General features: G+C 38.2%; 1 protein-coding gene across 4 annotated transcripts in view; it reads right to left on the minus strand.

Annotated features, from left to right (window-relative positions):
* Positions 1 to 26,881, minus strand: part of cables1 (Cdk5 and Abl enzyme substrate 1) — a 32,935-nt gene continuing 6,054 nt past the window's right edge. The window contains exons 2-10 of one of the 4 annotated variants that reach the window (XM_015369918.1): positions 16,737 to 16,808; positions 15,190 to 15,282; positions 12,960 to 13,037; positions 7,497 to 7,599; positions 4,790 to 4,946; positions 4,609 to 4,712; positions 3,095 to 3,201; positions 2,766 to 2,973; positions 1 to 1,544 (exon numbers count right to left, since the gene is read on the minus strand). In XM_015369918.1, the coding sequence (XP_015225404.1) occupies positions 1,404 to 1,544; positions 2,766 to 2,973; positions 3,095 to 3,201; positions 4,609 to 4,712; positions 4,790 to 4,946; positions 7,497 to 7,599; positions 12,960 to 13,037; positions 15,190 to 15,282; positions 16,737 to 16,808 (1,063 nt within the window). In that variant the 3' untranslated portion in view covers positions 1 to 1,403. The remainder of the gene's footprint in view (positions 1,545 to 2,765; positions 2,974 to 3,094; positions 3,202 to 4,608; positions 4,713 to 4,789; positions 4,947 to 7,496; positions 7,600 to 12,959; positions 13,038 to 15,189; positions 15,283 to 16,736; positions 16,809 to 26,881) is intronic. The other 3 variants (XM_015369919.1, XM_015369920.1, XM_015369921.1) reach the window with 3 other exon arrangements.

A 26,881-nucleotide genomic window follows, 5' to 3' on the forward strand; every position in this document is an offset into this window, starting at 1 on the left:
AAATGTTTTATTTACAAACACAGGTTAAGCTTTTCACCCATGAGCCCTTACTCACAGAGTACTCATAGTGCATCAAATAGCAAATTCTTTGGACTTGCAGACAGAAAAGGAGCATTCATTTACTGTAAAAACAATACAATCCATTTTGATAAGATGAAAAATTATTTTAGGAACACTTCATCTTGAAACACTGTTCATCCCTTGAGCAGCACCAAAAAACAGCTTTATTTTACACTTTAAATGCAGCGACTTGTCAAAACTCTGGTAGTGTGTGACACATTTCAAAGCTCTAAGATTAGACCAGAAAAGCAATTGTTACACAGTTGAAATGAATTAAAAGTAAAGCAAAAACTTCAAAATAAAGCTACCGTAATGTTCCAACTTCTATCTGCTCCCCGTCGCTTTAATTAGATTCCTCACAGAGGTCATTAGTGGGCTAAAAACAAATGTCTCTTTTTTGCCTGGAAGAACCCTGGTGTCTTGTTCAAGGACACTTCAGCAGAGGAGATATACTTGCAGGCACGGGTCTCTTCCCACATCATTACCCCCCCTCACCCCCGACGACCGAGCACACCATTACCAGTCCCGCTCGTTGGTTAATGGCGTTTTTAGCACACGTTACAGCCCCAGCAACAAAGCACCGTAAATGTGCCAGCATTACACTCTAACATAGAGCACAGGAAATTTGACACTGATAAAAGCATGTCTGGCCTCGGGGAGTCCGCAGCAAGCATTTAAGTGGTAGAAAACGATCCAAACAGAAAGGCCGCATCTTTTCTACCCCAGTACAAAGACCAATAAACGCTCATGCAGATTTCTGTTAGTAGAAAAGTCTTCTGACGAGACAAAAAAAAAAAAAAAAAAGCAGTATTAAAAGGTCCAATTACATTTATATGTTTAGCTTATTGTTCCTCTGGGTTAGTTCCCGAGATGAGTTTAAAAAAATATTGCAGTATGCAAAAAGTACACTTTCAATACAAAGGCTTGCAAAGAGACGAATCACTCCAGAGGAATAACAGTCCAGCCTCAAAAGGTGGCTTAAAAAAAAAAAGTTTTTTGTTAAATCTTTTATGCAGCTTACGAGGTAACACGGAGGAGGGGTAGATGAACTAAACAAAAATTGAAGAAACATTCTCTTAATCAACAAGAGAAAATGTACAAAGTCCTGAAGATAAGCTGATGAGACGTATAAACTGCTATGAAGTCCTTGTAGTGATGTTAGGTGTGAAAGAATACAAAGTAGTTTTTTTTTTTTTTGGCGAATGGTAGTGAAGGCAGAGGAAAGAGGGGTTTCATCTATAGTGGTCCGAATCCATCATGGAGGAAGGATTCTGTGAGGGTCGGGTGGGGGGGGGGAATCAGGAGGAGAACTCCACTGCTTTCCTCCTGATGGTTCACCAATGCTAAGAGGTCTGCAGCAGGCGTCTGTAGTGAGGCATGATCTCGTGTTCTGGAAGGTGCAGGTTGAATTCCAGTGCCACCAACACAGGAAACTCAAAGGCTATCAGCTCTCTGCGGTTCACTCTGAATCGCTCCTCCAGTTTCTGCAGAGAGAATTCACATAAAAAAGCTGTGGATTATCTCCAGTTATTGCAGTCCTCATGACTGCCTCACATTAATGTCATCTCTGTCCAGTTTTCAATTTAGCTGGAAGTTTTCAGGTGTGCCCAATCCTTTCCATTTTCAAAACTGTTAGAACAAAACATTTTATCAATGACATCTAAAAAAATATATCCTATGGAACCAAGGACACCTAAACTAACTGGGGGATTTAATTGACTAATAAGGTGATTTTTAATGCAGTAGGCTGGGCTCTAATTTGTGGGTTTAAGGTAGGGTAAGTATTCCCGGAGCATGATGCTGCCACCACCACACTTCACAATGGGGATGGTATGTTCAGATTTATGTTAGTTTTCTTTTTCCTTTTCTATTGTGTTGTGTTTGCGCTGATCAATATCATATAACATAAAGGCTGAAATGAGATTAGATATGCCTATCCAATTTAATTTCAACCTAAAAAGTTGAATTAGTTTGAATAAACAACAACAACAAAATGTATTGTAAAATGTATGATCTTATTTTCTTACCACTGCAGGATTATGCACTGAATTTGTCATGTCAAACACATCCGAACCCTAAGCATGTTGCCATATATAATCAGCTGATAACCTGATTATATATGATAAGGTTCAGAAACAGATTTAAATTTTGATCTTAATTCAATGACTGGAGTTTTTATAACCTGAACTGAAGAAACTTCAGGAACATTTTTCTGAAAAAAATCTATCAGTGATTTTTCATAAAATATAACCACAAATTTAGTGGTTCTGGAAAAAGTAAAGCAAAAAACTTTTATTTTTGTGATTTATACAGGCAGTCTCGTTGAGATGGAAGATCTCATTTTCAATAGAGGCCCATTTGATGAGACAGAACAACATAAACTATAGAATTTTACAAATGAAGGAGCAATTAAAAACAAAAATAATTTCTGCTACTGTTAAAAGCCATAAGTGTGAAACCTTAGGACTTATTCAAGCAAATATCCAAAGAGTACTTGTTGCTCTACCCTAAACTGGATCTGCCTGTGCATGTTGGCTCCTGCTTTAGCCTGCCATGTTTTATAAAACAGCTTGCAAATGCAGTAAAAAGCCTCTTTAGAGAGGGAGGGATTAGTTCCCCCAGTAGAGTTGGAAAATCCACCAAAGTGGGCACACATTAAAAACAAAAAATCATTGTTTTCTAGTTTTGCGGACAGGCAAACTTACGTCTATAAGATGCTTGACCTCATGTTTCTTTAGATCACCACCGATCTTAGCTGCCAGGAGGACGCAGGCTCCAGCACAGAGCTTGCGATTTTGTTTGTTTAGCTTGCCTTGAAGAACGAGTTTTTCGAAGTAGACGAAAGCCATGGCCACAGTCGGCTCTTCGTACCCGCATTCATCCTGGGCCAGCTTTTTTATCTCCCTTTTCAAGCTGTGCAAAAGTGAAGAGTTTGAAAAAAGTGAAAGAGACAGAAGAGATATAATAGAGCAAAATTACACAGGGATAAATGAATGAATGCATCAATCAGAAGTTTGATTCTTTGTTGGCTTACCTCCGTATCTTGCTGAGAGTGAGCCGTACGTAGGGGAATTTCTCCTTAAAGGTCTCGTTCATGTCCTTCTTCAGGTCAAAGGGCTTCACATATTCAATAACTGTAGTCTGGAATAAAACAATACAGAGCTGTGTCAACATCCCCACGAGGATCTTGTTATATGGGAACCATTAGATTCTCATATGTGAGTGTTGGATTTCAAGGTCTGATGAAGAATCTATCTGAACACTTAAAAGATCTAGTGTAAATCCTACAAATCATAGACAGAAACAAGTGGCTTCCTAAAATAGGTTATTGACAGCTTTAAGTCCATCCTTAAACATCAAGTCCACCTTAAAAACTTCCTTCTAGGTTTAATGCTCCGAGGGAACAAAGGTTTGTTTCAAAAGTCTGTACTGTTCATTGAACACCAGCTTTTCCTCAGATGCTCTTCAAAGTCAAGAAGAAACACTGATAATGGAAAAGGATCAACAAACATTTCTGTTTCTGGAGCTTTTGGCGATAGGAAACCTGCTTATTTACAAACGTTTCTAGAATTTCTTCAGTCTAGATTAAACAAAAAAAACAGCTGTGAAATATTTGACATTTTACAGATATAGTCCATTGCACTTTTTACTTTTTTTTTCACATCAGTTTTATGATATAGAGAAACGGAAATAGTACATATTTTTGAAGTTAAAATGAAAAAAATTTTTTATTCATTAGGAATAAATATAAAAATATATGTCTCTATAAAATATGCCCTAAAATAGTGAAATCCCTGCAACCGCCCACTTACATTGCACATAATTTCTTTTTTTATGTGATCAGCACATCTTTTTAGAATTGCATATTTGCTTTTAGTTGTCGACAGAGAAACCTGCATTCTTGAAATGCAGAGAATGTACTTCTTCCATTCCAGAAGTAAACACAATAGCCATTGTTGTCAGAAGTTTGTTTCTGCTATTGAAGGAAGTGAGAGAGGCCTTGACTAACATTTTAATCATGTCAGTCCTTGTTCATTCTGCAAGTTGACACAAAAAAATAAACACAGCAGGAAAGAATGAGGAGGGAAATAAGCTCTGCAAGGTTTTCCTCAAGCACCACAAAGCATCCGTTCTCTTCAGGAACAAAAAAACAACAGAGGATTCATTTTTGAGATCCGCTTTATGTAAAGATAAAGTGTTTTATTGACTGTTTTCATTAAGGTGGGAGACTGTAGTGCTGACCTTCATGATTAGAAAGCACCAGAAAAACCCTCCCAATAAGGCTGATAAACTCTAAAATGTTTTATTTAGGAATAAACAGCAGACAAATCTTTCCGGTGTTATTGTTCTCAGTTATGGTGGGAAGGCTGAGCACAAAAGGTCAAAAAATAGCCACAGCCAAATACAACCGGGTGTTTTGAGACTACGTGTCAAGGCGGAGAATAGCCTCTTCGGATTTGTTTTGAATGAAAACAACCTTCTGAAGCCGCTCTGCAGAGAGCAGAGCTTGTTGTTGCTGCCGCTGATGGCGATGCCCTGTTTTCTCACCATGTAGGAGGGAAAGATGAGCACTCTCTTGTGTTTTCCACAGGGCCACTGCGGGTCATCCAGCAGGTTGGGGTCATACTCGCGAAAGTCTCCAAACTCGTTCCCTGATGCGAGCATGAACAAACATGACAGCATGAGTTTTAAGTTGGATTTTGCATGTGAACCGCTTCTCTTCACTCACCTGTGTCCAAGCTGCTCTGGTTGCTGTTGGCCCTGCCCAGACTGAGGCTGCGATGGCTCGCGTTTCTAGACTGGGAGAAGGAGGACGTGGAGTCGATGGTGTTCCTTCGACCGCCCAGAACATTTGTGGAATACAGGAATTGGGTGTAGGAAACAGTCTGCAAATGAAAGTTGATCTGAGCAATAGAACCCAAAACTACTTTTCAGGTGGGATGCAAAACTTTCTGCTCCTCCATCCATTGCCATTGGTTTTACCATATTACAGAGAAAAGCCTAGTAATCATAATACTTAAGCACTCCAGATTCAGCTCCTCTATGGATACTTTAAGCATTTCTTAAGCTTTTGGCTCACGGCCCTTTTTCAGACCAACTAACGGCCGTCAGTCTAATACATAATAAATCATTATTTTTCCGTTTCATATTTATGATCCAGCATATGATACAGCTGATTTTTGGATGCGGGTATCTCCTCAACATAGGGGCAACATTTTAAATAAGCAACATAATGCTTTTTGTATTTATGCATGTTTATACAACATAAACTTTTAAATGATTAATGGGTTTATTTAGAGTTTGTTTCGCATAACAAATCCTGAAATGCATGAATTAGCAACAATATGATTTACAATATGTCAGGGTTACATTTCTTTCTTTCCTTTTTTTTTTTTTTTTAAGATATGTTTGCACAGCATCCTAAAAGGATCCACAAACTTGAACTTTTTGTCAAAATACAACCACAAACTTCAACACATTTTATAATCTTCTGATAGACTAGAAAAAGGATATTTTTTATGAAAAAAATGTACCGTAAATCTTAATCAGGGTTTCATTCATTTGTGTGAATAATTTGTTGAACAGTCTGTCATCTAGAAAATAACATTTTCTGTTCTATTATTGGAAGAAAAATTACACAATCTTTATCTATTTCCATTGAGCTTGACCTATTTCACAAAGTCTTGCCAGAGTTGATCAGTTGGATCTGAAAGGTAAAAGGACACCAATACCCTAGATGACTTGGCCTCTAATCACCTGTTTCTGTGATTGTAGAGTCATAGGTGTTCTGAAAGGTGAACCTCTGCCCCATCTCAAGTTATTCTTCATTCATCATATCACATACTCTGAAAAACTTTCATAATCTTCTGAAGGAAAGTAGATTTCAGAAAAGGTGAATGAAGTCTGGGTTCCTCGAATTTAAGTCAGATTTTGTGGTTAATAGTTTAAAAGCAAACAATGCTTAAAAGGGGAACACCATTTCTTTTTACAATGGGCCCTTGATTTTACATTATTACATCATGTTCTACTCACCCATATGAGTTTTGTGTCATTTGGAGCTGTTCTGAAGATATTCAGTTAGGCTATACCCAAGTAACATCTTCCTATGGTCAGTCGACTTGAAGGCACAAACTAAACTGTTCATAATTTATCATTTATGGTACGCCAGCATTCATAACATGTAGGCGAATCACTGTCCCCCAGACATATTTTTTATATTTATATCTTTCAAAAACAAAGCGGCGCGTGTATGTCGTCATCCGCTCGCCGGCTACCATTCATTCATCCTGTGCGCTGAACTGCTGCTAGTTTTATTCACATGCCTGGAAGATGGCTAGTGCTACTACCACAGATGATCTCGCTCTCTAAATGGAATCGAACGATTCAGTTTTGCTAGCCGAATGAATAGAAGGGGCAGAGCGTAGCCGCTTGTGGCCCGGGCTGCCTGTCACAACTCCAGTCCGGCACGCGGATGAGATCACACACATGCCGCTTTGTTCTTCAGAACAGCTCCAAATGACACAAAACTCATATGGGTGAGTAGAACATGCTGTAATAATGTAAAATCAAGGGCCCAATGTAAAAAAAAAAATGGTGTTCCCGTTTTATGGGGGATTTATTTGACTTTTTTTTTTTTTTACAAAATATGAACCAGGTTTATCTAAAAGGGAACAGAGGAGTTCTGTATTTACAGAAAGACAAGCTTTTTTATCTTTAATAGTTTATATTTTTTGTAATATTTGCTTAGTCGCTGCTATGAGTCGGCTGTTCTTTAAATCACATGATTTACTCAGTCTGTATAAACTGTTAAGGATGATTCACAGATTTATATCAATATTTTTTTTCTTTTAATAATAGTTTATTCTGATTGTTTTAGTCCTAAAAGCTAAGTTTCACTATGGGGGGAATGTCTAAAACAGTTTTAGTATCACAGGAGTGTTTTGCATCTATTAAAAAAAGCTGGAACAGAGCTCCTTCTCCCACATGTTGTTCCTTCGTTCCTTCAATATTGACCATCTTAGGTGCTGCAGCAATGTAGGGGTAAAGAAACAACACACACGGAAGCCCTAGTCCCTAACTCAGCCTGCAGACACTTTCCTTCCATCTCCATCAAATTTCCTATCAGCCAAATTAAGGTCTGCTGGTGCCAAAAAGGAAGGAAAAGCTGTTCTTAAAAAGATAATACAGTATAAATAATCTTGAAGCCTCTTTCTTCCCAATTCCCAAGAATATGAAATATTTAGAGTTTGTCTGTAACAAAGGATCCCGAAAAATGTATTTAGGTTTGTGGTTCTAATGTGACAAAATATAAACAATAAAAAATAAAGGTAATAATACTATTACAGCCATTGTAAATACTTCAGAACATTAAATACAGTCTGATCATTTCAACATTTTTTTTTTTTTGGTAATCAAAATTTTTGTTGGTTTCTCACCTTTCCATCTGCTCCTAACTCCACTCCCTCCAGTCCGATCACCATCTCCTTGGCACTTACGCCTCCTGACGGGTGACGCTGACGCCCTTCAGTCTTTACTTCCCTGATGAGCACAAGACTCTTAGAGCTCTCAACAAACAAATGACGCTGCAGCTTCCTTTAGTCCTGCTCCATCTCCTTTTCTAACACTCTTGTTGTGCTTTGCACATGCAGACCCTGCATCGACCTGCGCTGAGCAGCCGACCTAGTTTCTGTTAACGGCTCTCGTTTTCAGGAGCTTCTAAGGGCACTCTAAAATAAATGATGCCCTTGGGAGACACAGGGAGAAAATTGAGCCAAACTCTGTCAGCTGCTGCCTCACAGAAGCCTGAAATGCCATACTAATATGGGAGAGTGTCTTAAAACAGATGGCTGGAGAGCCAAATGTGTGTCAGTGGGGCAATGTGTGGCTACCGCAGGACTATATAAATACTGTATATACCAACTACTTCAGCAAAAAGGTAGTGTACCAGACCATAGCAACAGGGATATTTGTAAATATCAGATTAACGTTAGACACAATTACAAAAAAAAAAAATGTTTTGCTTGATTTTGCTTGCTTAGCTTTTCTTAACTGAACCTGGGAAAGAAAATGTAATTTTATTGAATTATATATAATCTTGCTTTCCCAACCGTTTCTAAGTATTTACAGTCAGCTGGAAGAAAAAGCAAATATACTAGAGCCAAATATACTTTTCCTCTGCTTACAGTAAAATACACTCAGCTGAAATATGTGCTCGCGCAAGGAGAGAAAACCATCACTTGTATTAAGTAATTTATTAAGGTTCACCGTTCCTTTTCAACAAACTAACCTATATTTTATCACGATTTCAGTTTTGGAGGGTGTATGAATAAAAAAAGGATGATAGGAAGGTGGATTTTAAAGAGACATTGGTTCGTTTCTAAACAGGAAATCAGAGGTTTTATACAAATTATTTTTTTTTTTTTAGTTTTGGAGGCACTATAAGCTTGTTTTTTTGACAATAGGCTGACAGAAAAGGGGGTATGAGAGAGAGGGAGAGACATGCCGCAAAGGACCACAGGCTGGATTCGAACCCGGATCAGCCTCATCTAGGACTAAGCGCTCCGTACATGGGTTGTGCGCGCTAACCCCTTGCTCACACTGGCTCCGGTGCGGTTACCGAGCCGACGGAGACCGAAACTCCCGCACACCCCCTCTGCACCACCTGTACGCCTGTCCCAATCCCTCTTACCAGTGAGTCTCCATTTTTATTCAATGTACATAGAAGTGTTTCCGCTTGTAAGGTAAGAAGCGACTGGCACGGTGTGTTGACGCTCCCACTGTATACCGGCCAACGCCAAGCTGGTTGAAGGCGATTTTAACCTGGGTCACTTGTCAAGGCCGGGTTAGGTTTAGCCGGGTCAGTGAGCCGTTCCCACTGCCACTAAAAGCTGATTGTTAATGAGTTTAAACTGGTTTTTCAGCCAGTGGGAAAGGGTTAAGTGATTAACATGCAGATTAGGCTGCAACTAACGATTGTTTAGCAAAACGATTATTCTGTCGATTATCATTTCGATTAGTAATTGGATAACCAAGGTTCTTTAAAGAAGATTTTTTATAAATCAAACTGGGGAAACTAAAACTTTTCCACTTGAGGAGTTGTGGATAGTAATGACAGATGAAAATTATTTATTTTAAATGCAAATTTAAAATTTTGATATGATTACTGCTCTAAGTGGGTCACTCTGTCAACTAAAGGTATGTTGAGTATGAGTCTCAATACTGTAATTAACGATTCATCGATTACTAAATTAGTTGATGATTATTTCAATAGTCTGGGGTTGTTAGTGCCATTTTATTAGCCTAGTTGAGGTCCCCAACAGGAAAGAGTGAAGTGGTTTGTAAGTACATTGGCATAACGCTCAAAACTGAGCTCTATGCTTTTGAAAACCAGCCGTGACCCAAAGTCAGTTTCAAACCAGGTGACATCTTCCTACAGGACAGCAACATTTCTCTGAGGAATGTCTTCAGAAGACAGATCTCTTCATCTATAAGAAATTTGTTTGTTTTTTTCGTTTTAAGCTTTTTTATTTGGTTCTGCCATGAAATTAATAACTACCCAGCATAACTGCAATTAACGATTATTATTGACAAGGCATCACTTTCAAACACATTTAAATTGTTACTTGAAACAAGCAAGGAATGTCTCCTATTTCAGTATAACTTAATTAAAAGTATGGTATAGTATTTATCTGTGCCTAAAGTCAAATAGTTTTTTTTATTTAAAAGCGTTTTATTTAAAAACAGGCAAGGTGACATCACAATACCATCCTGTTCGTCTTCTGTCTCCTTATTATCCATGCCTCATTCTTGCTTATGATTTACATCTATTGACATGTATACACATAAAACCTGTGTTTTGGCGACATGTGTAGCCTAATCTGCGGTAAGAAAAACTGTTATCAGATGGACAAGTAGGGCAGTACACAGTACTGACAAATCCAAATAACATAGATCCTAATGAACACACGTTAGCTAATAATTGCATTTCTATGGAAATATGGGGAGGAAAAAAGATAATAGACAATATTACCTTATGATGAGGATTAAACAGGAGGTAATGAAAAAAAAAGCAAAAGAAAAAACATGCATGATCCTGAGGTTTCATTTGATCTGTATGTTAGTGTTTCAGTCTAAGAGAGTTCATCAGGTCAAATTGGTTCAGAGTTCCAAATTAAGTGAAACAAAAGGATTAATCATCCTCAGCTTGGTTGAATGCAGTTTACTTATCATTATTATTATTATTGTTATTATTATTATAAAAAGTATAAATAAAGAAAAGTATTATTATTATTAGTGGTATTATTAGCATTATTATACTTTATGACTCCTTTTAAAAGAAATAAACAAGTTCAGTTTTATATGTTGTGATCCCATCAGTTAACCAAATAAAGACAAATACAAAGCAACTTATTATTTTATCAGGGGCTGGTATGAGACTCTGCCAGTAGGGGCCTACTGCCAAGTCAATAACTTTATCAAATAGGTTGATCTCCCTTAAAAATATTTAACATTTTATCAATTCAGTTTGAATGCCCACTAAACACACCATATTGCAAGGTTTAAACATAGATTTAAAATTTAAAGTATAACATGATCCTATAGGATATATTTTGAAAGGAAAGGCAACAAATCATTAAAGGAGTGTTCTTCTACACGGCTGCTTTTGGTATTATCTTGTTTTAAGAGATGGAAACATTTACAGTTGTAGCCCTTATTAAAGGCAGGCATACATTATAGGAGTTTTTTCCCTTTTTGGGGACCATTCTCCAATTGTGCCAAGAAATTCTTGGATACGAGTTTCAGTCTCCTTGTGTGTCCAGCGTTGCGAATAATACAGCGGGTAATCGTAAAGTTGGGAGAAAATCAGACATTCTGGAAATTCAGTCAGCCCTTGTGAGGTGTTCATGTGCAAATTCTGCTGTTAAAGCAGGGTTACAAGCGTCTAATATCCGATTTACCAAAATCTCACGTACTGCACATGTACAAAAAAAGGAGTTCTTCCAGATTGACAACTCCGACCAGCACCATCTCTCGGCGCCGAGTCTGCAGTGTGGTTTTTGGACGTGCAGTGAGAGCAGGTAGATTGCAGTGTCGGGTAGTACAGTGCAAGAACTCTGTACAGCTCGACACTCATTACCTTTTAAAACAAAATATAAACAATAACAATATAAACAATGTAATAAATGTTTATATTTAGACATAACTATAAAAGTTGCTGTCAATTTTCAACCCAATCGGCAAGAAATAAAAGCATTATTATTTAGGAATAAAAGCATGTGTTTGAAAAACTGGAAACAAATTTCCATTACAGAGACAAGAGCAGACTGTTAGGAGCTAATTATCCTCCATTACCAACCTCAATGACTGTTTTTATTATGGCTCCTACTGTGCAAAGGGCAGACTTAGGATGTGTTGATCTCCTGGTATTAAGGAGATCAACACATATCAGTCAGACAGAGAAAACCTTTAAGCAGATTACTGATCAAAACAAAACAATTTTCCATTCAGTAGAAGTTCTTTGAATTAATAGAAAATGTAGAATAAACAAAAAAACAACAAAATCATCAGTTTTCATGGTTTTAAAGAGAAATATTCACTACCATCATCATATCTTTGGTGGTAGTAAAATAATTATTAATCCACTACTTTTTTTTTTCAGAGAGCACTGAACTGATTTTTTTCCTTAACTTTGGAGAATGGCAAAAAAAAAAATTATGTCAAAGATTTTTATCACATTTTCAAAGAAATTATCAAAAGTCTCTGGATTATTTTTGACTTGATCCAGGGAGCAGGACATGCATCCATTCAGCATCCAGCCAACCGAAGCAGTCAGTTTGAACCACTAATCTCAGTGCACAAATGTGTGGTTCTAGTAGTGCTCTTTTTTTAGAATATACTAGTGAAACTTTAAACAGAAAAAGTTAATAAAAACCAAACAAATGGTGAGAAGGTAATTATAAAAACTGAAAAGGGCATGCTGATCTTAAGTTTGACCCTTTTACTCTTGGATTTTCAGTTTCAGCCGTACTGTAGGATGTAAATCTGCCCAGAATAAAACAAAACAAGGGGCAAAAGTCTTAATGGAAAACTTCCCAATGCCTCAAAAACCAACAAATGTGCACACTGACAGCATTGGTGCTAATTAACCTTTGACCCTGCACCTACTGGTGGGCTTAGGACATTCCACAAATACTCTGAGCCTGTTATGCTCCTCACTAAACCTCAACATGGAGCTTTTCTTTCTGTGCATTGTATGGCTGGGTGTTTACCTGCCCTGTTTCCTTCTCAGCTTCAAAAAAACAAGGGATATTGCAGAGGTGAGGTGTCACAACCAGTCCTGTGTTAAAGCTCATTGAGGTCGAAACCCCTTGGAACCCTTTTTCATCCATTTAAATAACAAAAATTTAAAAACGTCTAGTATATACATGTTAACCACAGTTGGTAGAGCAGTCACAGATAAAGCATGGCTTAAAATTAAACCAACACATAATGCAGGGTTATTATTTCAGGGTTAAAAGGACTACCCCTAAGAGGAGCAATTACCCCAGGAACGGTAAACAGGGTAGACAGCAAAGCCAGCTATGGAGGAAAATTATGTGGGAAATAAAAGGATGAGTGCCCCACAAGCCACCAGAACCATGATGACGAAAAGCAACAAAAGCAAAAAGCAGAAAAGCTATTTAGTCTATTTATACTGAAACATATAAACACACAATTAAGCCCTTCAAGCCGTTTTCAGCTGGATGTTTATTACCCCATTCAGGTAAAAATGAATCGGCTAAAACCAAGCTTGGAAGGGAGTTTGTGTGGACAGAAGAGAAAGATGGGAGGGGGGAGGTAAAGAGGGAGCACAGGATGGGCGGAGTCATAAAGAGTACGGCATGCCGTCTGATACATACCCTGTTTGGCTACAATCTTGATAGGGCAGGACAGAAAATACACTATAGAAGGATCTTCTGCCACTGATAAGGACTATCCTATGAAAAAGAAAATGGTGAACAAGCTGATGAGCATCTATCTGGTGAAGATCCACAGGTTTAGGTTGGAGAGAGATGGCAGGTAAAACTTCAGAGCAAAGAGAAGATTGGAAAACCTCAGTAAGGAACTTTGTTCCGTCTTTTTTTTTAACTGGTGTGAGCATACCTCTACTACTTCTGAGTACTCTAATTCTGAGGGGAAATATTGCAAAGTATTACTTAAGTTTAAAGTGTTAAATAAATCTTTAAATCAGTTGAAGCAGGTGCAACAAATGCTTTATTGAACACTGGCTCCTTTATGACCCCCCTTCATTTTCTCTGGTCCATGTTGAGTGTGGTACACACCATGCCATCAAACAGCAATGTAACTAACTGCAGACCTATATAAAGGCCCACTGTTCACTACAAGACACCTGTGATGCTGATTAGTGAACACACCTCTCTTTAACATGTGTCTTTGATCACAATTATTTTAAGTTTGTTTCTAGGGGTACCATCATTTTGTACAGGCCTGTTTCATGAGTTTTTAAAAAAAAATAATTCTGTTTAAGCACGGTTCAAAAGCAATGTCTATATTTTATAGATTTCTTTTTTTTCATTATTAATTTTTGAGAGACAATTTATTTCTTGGATCAATGGTTCACAATTTGGTATATATATTTTAATATATGTCTGTAATAAGTCGAAAAAATGGTTTATCCATTTAGTTAATCAGTATTTTTAAATGGTGACACTTAAAAATGTAATATCAAATAAACTAGACATAAAAGATTTCAAATAACTAATCAAAGCAAAGTTTTTGGTTTGTAAATATCCAAAACACCTGTAGATGTATATTCCACGGACTGATGAGGCAAAGAAAAAATGTTTTGGAAGATGTATGCCCCATGTTATATTTACAGTAAAACACAAAGAGTAAATTGAGTCAGGCATGTTGCTGGGGGTGTTATGGTGTTGGACTGCTTTAGAACTCGCTCTAGTTGATGAAACCATGAACTCTGTTCTGTACCGGTAAATCCTGAAGGATAATCGAGGGCCAGCAAACATAGGTTTGATAATAAGCAGGAAAAAAAAAAAAACGTAATGGTGTAAAATACTTTAAAGTACTCTGTAAGGAAGTAATTAATGATTTAAATGTATTTTCCCTTTGGAATTAATAAAGTATTTTTGAATTTAATTGAATAAACAGTATTTCTCTAAAAACAATTGTCCGACACATGGACCATAGCAAAAAATAAATATCAGCATAAAAGCCAAAACTTTAAAAAGGTGATAGCTCCGTAAATACCTTTATACAATGCTATTTCTCACATCCTATTTTCCTGTTGAAGTAGAGCTAAAATTTGTAAAATACATGTTAGGTCTAGTTCAGTACATGGCACATACTATGATAAGAGTTAACTTTAGGAAAGGTAAAAAAAAAATAAAAATCTTCCAATCATTTCTTAATAGAGCTGGATCTATGAAATGGAATCCAGCTTATGAGCAACACTAGTGCACCTTTTTTAGCACATGCTAATCAATACCAATAATGGGAAGGTAAGACTGAGCCCATCTTAAAAAGTACCACCAAATCCATCATCTTTTCTAAAATGATACAGAGATGAAATCATTATCTGTGTAAGTCAAAGGATCAATAAGAATCTAGAAATAAAATCATTCCTTTCCAAAAAAAAAATTAAAAGACCAATGTTCAACCACATCTCAAATCTCGATAAGAGCTCGCTGACCATAAAACACTTAAAGTCCTGGAAGTAGTAAAGTCTCTCCTCAGTAATAAGTTAAAGATCAGCACATTGGAGGCAGAATTTGTTGAATGCAAGCAGTTTCTGTGTTGCATACATGCTTCTAAAAAGTGATCAAAACATTCTTTTCAGCATCCAGCAGTGAGACTAGGTGTGTGATTGAAAAAGAAAGTCAGTGTTAATCTGATAAATATTCAAATACAAGTTCATTAGATTGCATAACAGTTCAACTGGATTGGATATCCAGTTTCTTTGTGTGCAAATCAGAGGGACATGCTGTGAATGGATAGGGCCTGCTCCCTGTAATGTGAGAAAGAACCAAACTGTTCTTCATTGACTGGTGTAGCTTCACATCATTCAAGGAGGACCTGCAATGACTGAATGATGGCTTCTGCTTGACTTCATACCTTCCATTGTGCATATCATGTTGACGAATGTTCTTTATGAAGTGAATCTTCTTGAAGCTCTTTGGTCGAGGTGAACCCGATAGGGTTCGGCATCTAAAATATAAAACCAACAAGAAAATTACACAGATAAAGAAGGCAAGGCAAATGTATTTGTATAGCACAATTCAGTACAAAGACAATGCAAAGTGCTTTACATGATTAAAATACAGGAAGATAAAACCGAATCAAAGCAAGTAGGAAAAAATAAAAAAATTAATTAAAAAATGCAGAAACAAAAAAAGAATATTAAAAACAGTTGGATTAAAGAAAATATGTTTTATTTGAACTGTTTAACTACAACAGTCGAAGGCAATCCTAAACAAATGTGTTTTTAGTCTTGATTTAAAGGAACTCAGGCTTTCTGCACTTTTACAGTTTTCTGGAAGTTTGTTCCAGATAAGTGGAGCGTAGGAACTAAATGCTGCTTCTCCATGTTTAGTTCTGGTTCTAGGTATGCAGAGCAGGCTGGAGCCAGAAGACCTGAGTGGTCTGGAGGGTTGATACACTGATAGCAAGTCTGTGATGTATTTAGGTGCTAAGCCATTCAGAGATTTATAGACTAACAGAAGTATTTTAAAGTCTATTCTCTGAGATACAGGGAGCCAGTGTAAGGACTTTAGAACTGGGGTGATGTGCTCTACTTTCTTAGTCTTAGTGAGGACACGGGCAGCAGCGTTCTGGATCAGCTGCAGCTGTCTGATCCACTTTTTAGGCAGACCTGTGAAAACACTGTTGCAGTAATCAATTTGACTAAAAATAAACGCATGGATTAGTTTTTCCAGATCATGCTGAGACATTAGTCCTTTAATCCTGGAAATGTTCTTCAGGTGATAGAAAGCCAACCTTGTAATTGTCTTTAAATGCTTTTGGAGGTTCAAGTCTGAATCCAGCACTACACCTAGATTTCGGGCCTGATCAGTGGTTACTAGCTGAAGCGACTGAAGCTGTATGCTAACTTTAGATCTCTCCTCTATTGGTCCAAAGAGTATTACTTCAGTTTTGTTTTTATTCAGTTGAAGAAAATTATGGCACATCCAGGCATTGATTTCTTCTAAGCATTTCCTCAATGCTTGAATTGGTCCATAGTCACCTGGTGACATGGTGATGTAAAGCTGTGTGTCGTCTGCATAGTTATGGTAGCTGATGTTGTTTTTTATTAACTGAGCAAGAGGGAGCATGTAGATATTGAATAGGAGGGGACCCAGGATGGACCCTTGGGGAACCCCACATGTGATTTTTGTCATCTCTGATGTAAAGTTGCCTACTGACACAAAAAAGTCCCTGTCCTTTAACTATGATTTAAACCAGTTGAGAGCTGTACCAGAGAGGTCGACCCAGTTTTCCAGGCGCTCTAACAGGATGGAATGATCTACAGTATCGAATGCTGCACTGAGGTCCAATAGTACCAGCACTGTGGTTCTTCCGCAGTCTGTATTTATACGGATGTCATGTCAAAGAAGGTGGAATCCCCCTCCCCAAGTTAATTTGAGAGGATTTTTTGCTTGTACCTGCGTAGAGGAGCGTTCTCCTCAATGTCTTCCAGAGTTTCTAGTGAGGAACGCTGAGAGATGAGTCTCCTTCTGTGAAATTAAACAGATGAGGGCAACCTTTAACTGAGATAATGTGAACTCAGATTTCTACAGCACTAAAAGACAGACTGGGTTTGATTTAGCAAAAAAGCCCTAGCAAAGTGATAGAAATAAAAGATTTAGATCAAAAGGTAAAAAAAACAAAAAAAAAACGCCTTTAATCAGAGCCTTCATATCATTATCTAAAACTCTGAATAAAAAATATGACAGGCCATGGCAAACCCATGAGCAAGTTTACACCAGGCCGTTTTAAGGTACTTGCAGATCCTGAAAGACTGGAATCTAAGCTTTCTAATTATTTAAAGCCTGAGGAAATCAAAAAGCTTTGGAAAAAAACATGACCATTTGGAGGTTGGCACTTTACAAAGTATTTTGAATAGATAACTGGCTTTGAAGATTCTTTGGAATCAACCCAAAAGTGGCAACAAAAACAGTTCATTTCAAAACCTTTGCATATCTCCCCATCAGTGCTTAAGAATAGGCTTCAAGTCAAGAAACTACAATCGTTTTCAGTGTAAAGGTAATTTTAAGTGTAAAACTTAAAAACTCGAAATTGACAAAATTGGTAAGTCTCAACTGTTTAAGTTTTTATCTCATTCTAAGTTGTCAATTTTTTCAGCAATTGATGAATAGGAGGGACAAAAGGCAGCAGTTTGCGGGTTTGTGGTCGATGTGTGTGCCCAGTTAGAATGCAGGTATGAATAGAGGAAAGCTAGAATTATGTTTACACCTTTTGATAGAAGTTAATTGTTATGTATGGGGTAGTAATGCGAATCGAAAACCGGTTCCTGTTCAGAACCGGTTCTGTGTGTTACAATTCCATGGCACAGTTTGGCAGCTTGCTTAACGGTTCTTTTAACGGTTCCAGGCAGCACCAGAGGGCGCTGGGCAGCATGACTTATGTCATGTTTTCTACATAAGTTACGCACACGGCATTCAGTAAGCAAGCACCACGTGACCAGGCGTAAGTCTAGAAAAGAAAGACAAAAAAATGGCGTCCCATCAGGTAAACCGATCGAAAGTTTGGATGTAAAGTGGCAATAATATCCGCGGGAGGAATTACATCCAACATGCAGAAACACCTGTGCACACAACATGGCATACATTTGAATGAATGCCATGTTTTTGATGCTTCCAGACAGAAGCTAAAGTTACGACCATCATGGAATGCAACTCTGGTGGTAAGTAGCTAGTTTTATATCACTGGCTGTGCTTAATGTGGTTCCTAGTAAATCATATTCCATTTCTGGAAATAAACCAATTTCCTACCTCTCTTTGGGGTTATTAACCATGCTACGAAGTTGCTCCGCAGTTCAGGGAGCGAGAGAAAGGTGACGCTCGTTTATTTAAATCACGGGGAGATTATTTTATTTCCCGAAATTGTACTGTAATGCTTATTCATTAAATGGATGCCTTCTCCATTAGATTTAGATGACTGTGAGGAGACGGGTAGCCTGGCTGGCTCAGAGGCTGGCAGTTCCGGTTCACTGCCTTTTGTTTTCACCAAGGCAGGTAGAAATAGAATGTCTCAGGTGAAGGTAGACGAATGTCACTGTGCACTTACCAAGTTCATTGTTTCACAGAATCGATAGGAGAATAGATAAGGAATCTAATCGTTTCACAGAATCGATTAGGGAATCGGAATGGTGAAAATCTTATCAATTCCCAACTGTAGTATGGAGGGCTTTATCCTCACAGATTTATTCTAATGGTGCGTTCTCAATAAACAGTCCACAGCACCATTATATAAAGCAATGTGGTGGATTTGTTTCTAGCAACGCGTCAGGCACAGTTTTAGCTATTGCAACAGCAACACAAAACTTACAATGGATCTGGTTGCTTGAGTTGGAAAACTTCCACTTATGTTTCTTGTCATATCGTGATAACCACTCAGAACTGTATGTGGCAGTAACATGAGGTGAAGAAACACAGCAGAGACAAAGCTTTTTTTCTCCAATCAAAATTAAAGAGTAATTAAGCTCGACAGGTTTGCGGGTGGCTTTTCAAGAAGTTGTTTTAATTTAGCCTTAAAAAGGCTGTAAAATCATCCAGTATTCACCCTCATCCCTTAGCTCCAGGGCAGGTCCCAGCTCTGTGCACTCTCTGCCTTGCGTCTTGCTCTAATCTACAGCTGTTCCTGCTGTCAGCTTCCAGAGGAAGCCCTGGCAAACACAACACCTTTAACATTCTCCGTCTTTAGTCATGCTCCAATCTTGCTTGTTTCTTTAGTGCTTATGACACATTACAAATATGCAGAAGGTAACCATAATTCAAAGAGTTCCAACCATTAGCCATAATTATAATTAAAATGTTTTATGTTTAGTGCCTCTCAGGTAGAGAGCTAGAGGCTGACAACTTTCACAGACCGAAAGCTCCTATATTAAAGGTAAAACATTATGCCTGGTGTTTAAAACAGACACCATCATGTCTGCCATCTGTTAACACTGTGTGGTTTAGTGATCAATGATCTCCTCAGTCTGATGAAGAGTATGTAGTATTTCTCAGGATCTGAGCTGCTAAGAGGATAACGAGCCGGCTCCACAAGCCCTCTGTGTAACACATTCGGTCACAGATGGCCTTTATTTTACACTTTAGCTGCTCGGCTCAATTCTGCTGCAGCAACACTTTTAGTATGTGATCCACTGCCAGTTTCAGAAAATAAACCCACATGTGAAAGCCAAGGATCCCAGAGCTGCTCCAATAATGGGTCATAATCATACAATTAGCACCACACAAACAATACTGTATTACTATTTAGTCAGACCCACAAAGTTTCACAACCTAAGAAATTTAAATTGTCCAAAAATAAAACATTTCCTCACCTGCAGGTTAGAACTACAGTCTAAAAATAATTTGAATCAACTCTCTTCAAAACTAGATATGAAATAGTGGGGCAAACATTCAAAAGACATAAAATAATTGAGCCTGATGAACTTCAGAGTTAAAGGAAAAGTCCGGTCAGCAAGGAATAACCAATGGGTCATTATTTATACTTTAAACTAATACGTTCGCGATGATTTAATGTATTTAGCATTAATCAGTGAAAAAAATACAAGCGGATACAAGCGGCTGAAATGAGCTTTCTCCGCAGGGTGGCTGGGCTCTCCCTTAGAGATAGGGTGAGGAGCTCGGTCATTCGGGAGAGGCTCAGAGTAGTCAAGCCGGTTCTCCTCCACATCGAGAGGAGTCAGTTGAGCTGGCTCGGACATCTTCTTCGGATGCCCCCTGGACGCCTCCCTCGGGAGGTGTTCCATGCACGTCCCACCGGGAGGAGGCCCAGGGGACGACCCAGGACACGCTGGAGAGACTATGTCTCTCGGCTGGCCTGGGAGCGCCTAGGGCTTCCCCCAACAGAGCTGGAGGAGGTGTCTGCGGAGAGGGAAGTCTGGGAGTCTCTGCTTAGTCGGCTGCCCCCGCGACCCGGTTCCGGATAAAGCGGGAGACGAGTACGAGAAAAATTAAAGCAATATTTTTAGTCGCGATCACCAAGTCCGGGAACACCTTACTCCTGATATCTTCCGGCCGACGTCATGTGTGTGGTCATTCAGTAAGCCGAGCGCCATTCTCCCCGCTTTACAAGCAAATTCAATGGGAACTACTCGACACTCCTGCCATCAACAACACTTATTTTAGATTTCAAAGGGGACGTCACCATTGAAAGTTGGATGTTTTAATACATTGGATAAAAGTGACTAAAAACATTAGTGATTTGACCTTTCAGATTCATGATTCACCATGGGTTCTCGGTTGGATTGCCAACCTGAAGAGGCAGGATTTGCCATCGAACTCCTGGCCAGAGAAACACACATCATTATTCCGTTACTCTCCGCTTCACATAGTGCACTGGTTGTCGCCTTCATGGATAATAGAGCGACTTGCTCAACAGCCAATACCGCACCGTAACGAACCGGTAGGTGGCAGTAGTGTTCTTTGACAAACATGGATGTCTCTGGTAAAGCACATTCAAATGCACATTCAAATAAAAACACTTATTTATTAAAAAAGTATGTAATAATCTCATACTTAAAGTACTTTCAGAAGTTTGTATTCTGAATGTTACTGCACTTTTCATTTAAAACCACCACACTGAAAGTATTTGTTGATGCTTGAGAAGTCTGAATGGACTGATTGTTGACGAGGAGATTAAAACGGGAAGACGAATTAGGCTGCTTATCACGCACCTAACAGTAATAAACCAAAATGAAGAACATCAATCTCTGATAAAAGCAAGACTGGAGCAATAAACATTAAGTCTAAATAACTAGAATGTTTCCAATAGACGTCAGCTGGGTCTCTAAATGAGCGTCATAATAAAAGAAGGCCTGCCCTGCCCTCTGCCTGAGGGTTGAAGGAGAGTGATCATGTGATTTATGGTCATCCTTCAGTTGCCAAGCTCAGACCTGAAAAGGATCAATAGTTGCAGCTTTCCTCATAAGGCATTCAGCTTGACAGCTTTCTTTCAATACATCAATTTAATTATGGAATTAACTAATTAGGCAAAAATCCCAAAGACCTATTCATAAAGTCCTTAGCTTGAGCAAGATAGTTTTTGATTATTTCTATCCAGTTTCCAATAACCATCGAGCCGTGCTGCCTTGGCTTGATGGCATACTTTCCCAATATTCAGTGGGAAAATTTTTTTTACTGCTGATACAGCAATCAAACAATTTTAAAGTTTTTAATCAAACAGTTTTAACATTTTTCTTATGCTAATTTAAGAATTTATCAGTAAAAATGAGCTCCAAGTCTTTGAAGTTTACAGATTATCTTAGATCAAGACTCTCCAAAATCTGAACATTACTCCCTTACAGAGTAAACATGCCTTCAAAATAGGAAGATAAATAAAAACATATTCCAAAATAAAACAACTTTAAATTTCCAACAGGTGTGGATAAACTCTCCCTGCTTTATGTATTTAAGGATGTTTAAGCAAAGAACTGCAGTAGTTTTCACATTTATCATTGAATCCTTTGCTGTTGAATCTGGCATTTTGTTGAAAACAAAATAATGTTGTTATCAAGAAAATCTAACATGATATTTTCAGAATGTTACTGACGAGTATGGCTAATATTGAAATTAACTATATGTTCATTTTATTTGTCATCCTTAAATCAACTCCCCTGATAAATGCATGTTGGCTTTAGTTTTTCCTTTCTACTGTGCCATATGCTTACTCAGAGGAGAGATTCCTTAATGTTTGTCCAAATGGTGAAATTTAAATTAAGCTTACTTTTATGAAACTGTGAATGGATTTATTCAATATGATTTGATGCTATGTGTAAATATTTTCTTAAATCAGAAACTAGTTAGACAGGTTTTTCTTGTGAAGAACTTGAAATGAACATTTTCGGACAATTAGCATTATAAAAATAAACTGAATTGAGCACCTAATGGAGTTAAGCAGGAAAAACCCACAACGACAAAGTAAACTATGTAATATAAATAAAACTGTGGCTTTTCTGCAACTTTAATATACTGACATTTTAAGCTTTTAAAAATTGCATTGCCTTTATTTATGTCTAAGGCGTGATGGGGACAGGGGACCCTGTCTGGGAAAACAGCACATATTAAGTGTCTATCTATGGACAGAACCAACTCTTGAGAGGGACATGACTACAACAAATTATTTATTTTCTGCAGGACATTTTGTACAAACCTAGAATCTTGTAAACTGAAAACTTTCAAAAGTTATTCACTAGCGAGCTGATCGTGATGCTTCTTGTTTACTTTGACGCAAAGGCAGCTTTTATATTTGGACTTTGATCCAACCTCTGTGGATGAACAGCTGCTGTTCTTAATGTAAAAGCACAAAATTCAGGAGACAAAAACAACAACCTGGCCCTTCATTCAGTCCCGAGACAACTGCAGGGGCAAGGGTCAGTACAATCAGTGTCTAGCCCTTTGGTTAGACATTAACTGGGTTGAGTGTGAAAACTTGCCGATGGCTTATAACCTCCAATTTCTTTCACACAATCCCTGCTAATGTTGCCTAATGTGATCTTGTTCAACAGTGACCTGAATTTCTGCAACATTAAATTGATTCTGCTATAAATGCAATAAAATTCTCTTGTAATGAAATGTTCAAAAAAGGGACTTTGAATGTTTCCCAGCAGTGCTGTGGTCAAAGCTATAAAATAAAGGGGGCTGTTTGGAAGTGGAGAATAGAAGGGCTCACATGTAGGACCTGTTGGCAGCTGGCCACAGTACACAGTCTTCCATTTTGCAACAAAGTCAAAGTAAATGCAAAGGTCTGGATTAATTCACACAGAGTGCTTTGCCAAAGTAGGGATTTGATCAATTGAAGTGAGGGGAAAAAAAGAAAAAAGTCAGGAAAGCTGAGCCTCTATGATCGGAACACATCAGAAACTTAGACTTGAAAAAAAATAAATAAAAATTGGCCACAAAAGATAAGCAAACTTCTTTGTATCTTTTAACATTCAAAAGTGGAAATATAAGCTACCTTTTGGGACGCACAGTACTAGTGATCATGTAGGCAGAAAAAAGTATTTTCAGTAAAAACACACTGAAGGGTAAACCTAAAATGAAGTGTTCAGGGTCAGAGTGTTGAAGAAAAAGAATTAAAACAAACAGTGTAAACCCAAAAAGTCTTATTCTATACTTGTACATACTTTAACAAACTTTTAACTTTTTTACAAAATGGACAACGAGTCAATTCACTCAAGGGATATTCATCAAATATCACTTTTGAAAGATTCAGGGTGATAAATTTTGATCAAATGCAGCCAATAAAAGATCAATGTACAAAGACATTGAGGCTTTGATGCTCACGTATCCAAATATTGAGAACAGCAGCGACTATTCAGCTATTATCTATGTTGCACATCTAAAAACCATGCTCTGGTTTTTACATGCAGTTCTATAGAGAAGTTTAGGGGATTTTCTTCATCGTGAGACGCATCATTTAAAAAGACAGTGTTATGTGAAACACACACCACGAAAAAGGCGACGCATTTTCTGCATTTTGATAAATAAACTATTGAGGTATTGATAAACAGAGAAGCAACAGGAAGCAAAATATTTAGAATGTTGTAGATGAGCTAAACAGAGCGAATGGCTTTATCAGATTTGATGGGGGGAAAAAAGCTTAATATGAAATATTTCATAAAACTGTCATTTTAAAGAAATGCAAAAGTGAACCTATTGTAGCCCATTATGATCTATTCAAAGATCACAAAACAATCATCTGATTTCACATTAAGTGCAAACGTCCTTTAGAAAATAATAACTGTGGTCTGAAATTCAGGGGTTATTTTAATCCTCCACTTTAAAAGGTTAAATATATATTTTACAGTGATAAATGTGACTTTAAGGCTTAAAGGGATAGTTCGGTATTTTTGACATGAATCTGTATGGCATCCCCATCACCAGTGGCATGCAATCACACTGACTTACCCCTGGCAGCGTCCTGTGAGCAGAGTTATCGTCCAGTTTTGGTCAAGCCGAAAGTAGTCCAGTTTCGGCTTGACCAAAACTGGACGATAACTCTGCTCACAGGACGCTGCCAGGGGTAAGTCAGTGTGATTGCATGCCACTGGTGATGGGGATGCCATACAGATTCATGTCAAAAATACCGAACTATCCCTTTAATGGCAGTCTTTATAACTAAAGTTATAAAGAACTTAGAGCTTTTAAAAGGGGTTCAGGGTTTATTCAAATCATTTTTTAATAAGAAGAAGTTACAGTTAGTACAAAGATTAATCCTTTAAGTCAAACAAATGAGCTTATATGTTGTTAAACTAAAGTGGTAAAAAAATAAAAATAAATAAAACTAACTATATGTAAGACATTAGTGACCAAAGAAGTGCAAAAATGATAACAGTATTTCTCACTCTGTTCACAAAAAATATGTTGATAGTTAGACACATGCTGGACCCTGTTACACTGTCTCATATTCAGCTCCTGAGGGCCCCTCTGACCATATGTTGACAGCTCAGACTTTGCAAGACTCACAGAGGAAAATGAAGCCTCTTTTACAACGCTGTAATTGTTCCAACCATGACCTCAGCACACAGCAATCGATCTCATAACCAAAAAGTATGCAACCTAATCATACCAAACATCAGAGGAACATTCAGTTGGCTCCTCCTTTGTTTCCAGTCAGTTTGGGAAATACTGCAAAGCACATGTTTCTGGATCACTGCTGATTTGAACAAAACTAAAAGAGGATGTGTACAGATTATGTTTGTCTGATGGAAAAGAAAAAAAATGGAGGATTGCTCTACACCTCCAGCAAACAGCACCAGAAGGGGCATGGCATGCTATTTTAAAACACAGCTTCTAATGTACTGATTTATTATGAATATATACTGAAGACCGCAAAGACATTTTCACATTATAATCTGAGGGATTATAGAAGAATTTAGCCTCTTGGTGATTCAGTTCTGGAAACACATCAGAGCATCTGCTACATCCTGAATGGGAGCAGGACTCGAGGCCAACAACTCTGAAGGGAGGATGTGTCTCCGATTCTCCTGAGAGAGGAAGCAGAGAGCAGAAAATACAGAGTACAGAGCCAGACTGCTTCTCAGAAAGCATGGGCATCCTGCCTCTCCCAGCCAGGCACCTCTCGTCATGTTTCCACCAGCTGCCCTCAGTAAAACAAACCTGGCACTGTCAGGAGAGCGCTCCTAAGTCTGTGCATCAGGGGGTTGAGCTCCATGAACAGGTTACTCATTTCTCACCAGTGGAAATCATTTTACATGGATGATCTTCAAAATCAGGGCCCAGTCCAAATTTAGCAGGTTGGTACTGTATTAATTAACACAGCAACAAAGGTTGTTAAAGGGCTAGATAAGGGTTGCTCAGAAACGTAAAAATACAAATCTCTTCTATAAGTAATATTTTGTCTCTTCATAATACCTTTGAAAAGACATTGTCGGGATGTTGAGGAAGCCATCATACATCTGCATCAACAAACTGCCATTTAGACAAGATAGGACAGCACTGTGAGGATCATGTGCTTTGATTTTCTAAGGGATTGCCTTCGAGTCAATGAGTCGATGCAATCAACTGGTTTTCCTTTCGATAGAAAACTGTACTATCTGGTTGAATTGTAAAGTTCCTTGATACGACGTGTTGTGAGTGGCGCTGTATAAATAAACTGAATTGAATGCATTAAAAACGGTTCAGTCTGATTTACTTTGTCAGAAACTCCAGAAAAGGCTCAGAACACTCAACAGTTTCCTGGATCAAAGACTACCTGACAAACCCTTTGTGAGATTGAAGGGTCAAACAGATAGGAGCACAGGGATGGGAGTACATGACAAGAGTCCTGTCATCTGCAGAAATAATTGGAAGACTGAAACGACAGGGAGCTGGTGAACTGCTGAATCCTGAATGTGAACACAACAAATGAGATGATTGCAGATTTTGAAGAAGCATTATTTAGTAAAACTCTATTACCATGATAAGAGAAGAAATGGAGGTAGTGGAGGGGAATAGATATATTGATGTTCAACTGGACAACAAACTGGACTGAAGACTCCAGAAAAGTTGTCTACAAGAAAGGACGGAGCAGACTGTACTTCTAAAGCCGGGCTTACAATGTAGCCCTAAGGACCAAGAATTTTTCGATTGGCCCGACTTTCAGCCTGATCATGCGTCGTGTACAGGCGGTAAGAAGTAAGGTAATCAGCCTCTCACGACCACCTCCCAATCAGGAATTGTAAGGTCGGGAAAAAAATCAAAAAGGTTTCATTTTCAGTCGACCGTTGTGGGCAATTCGCTCAGTGGGCATGCGCAAAAAAGGACTCTTCTTCTTCCTCTCAGATGAAAACGCAGAAGTATGAGGGGGGTGGGGGGCTGAAATGGAGCTCTTGATAGAACGTGGTAGCCACGTTTGGTCAGCCATGTCTTTGTCCAAATACGTCACCGGCTTTTCTTTTAAGGGCTTTCAGCACACAAAATTGCACAAATTGCCAAAGTAGATCACATCAGAGCAACATGCTGCGTAGTGTGAGAGCGTACATTGTGAGCTGTAAACTGCATGCAACGATTGAAAAAATTTGCCCAGTGTATGTCGGGCTTAAAGGAAGCTTAGGTCC

This window comes from Cyprinodon variegatus, unplaced genomic scaffold, assembly GCF_000732505.1.
Source record: "Cyprinodon variegatus isolate N-32 unplaced genomic scaffold, C_variegatus-1.0 Scaffold39, whole genome shotgun sequence".
Classification (NCBI taxonomy): domain Eukaryota; kingdom Metazoa; phylum Chordata; class Actinopteri; order Cyprinodontiformes; family Cyprinodontidae; genus Cyprinodon; species Cyprinodon variegatus.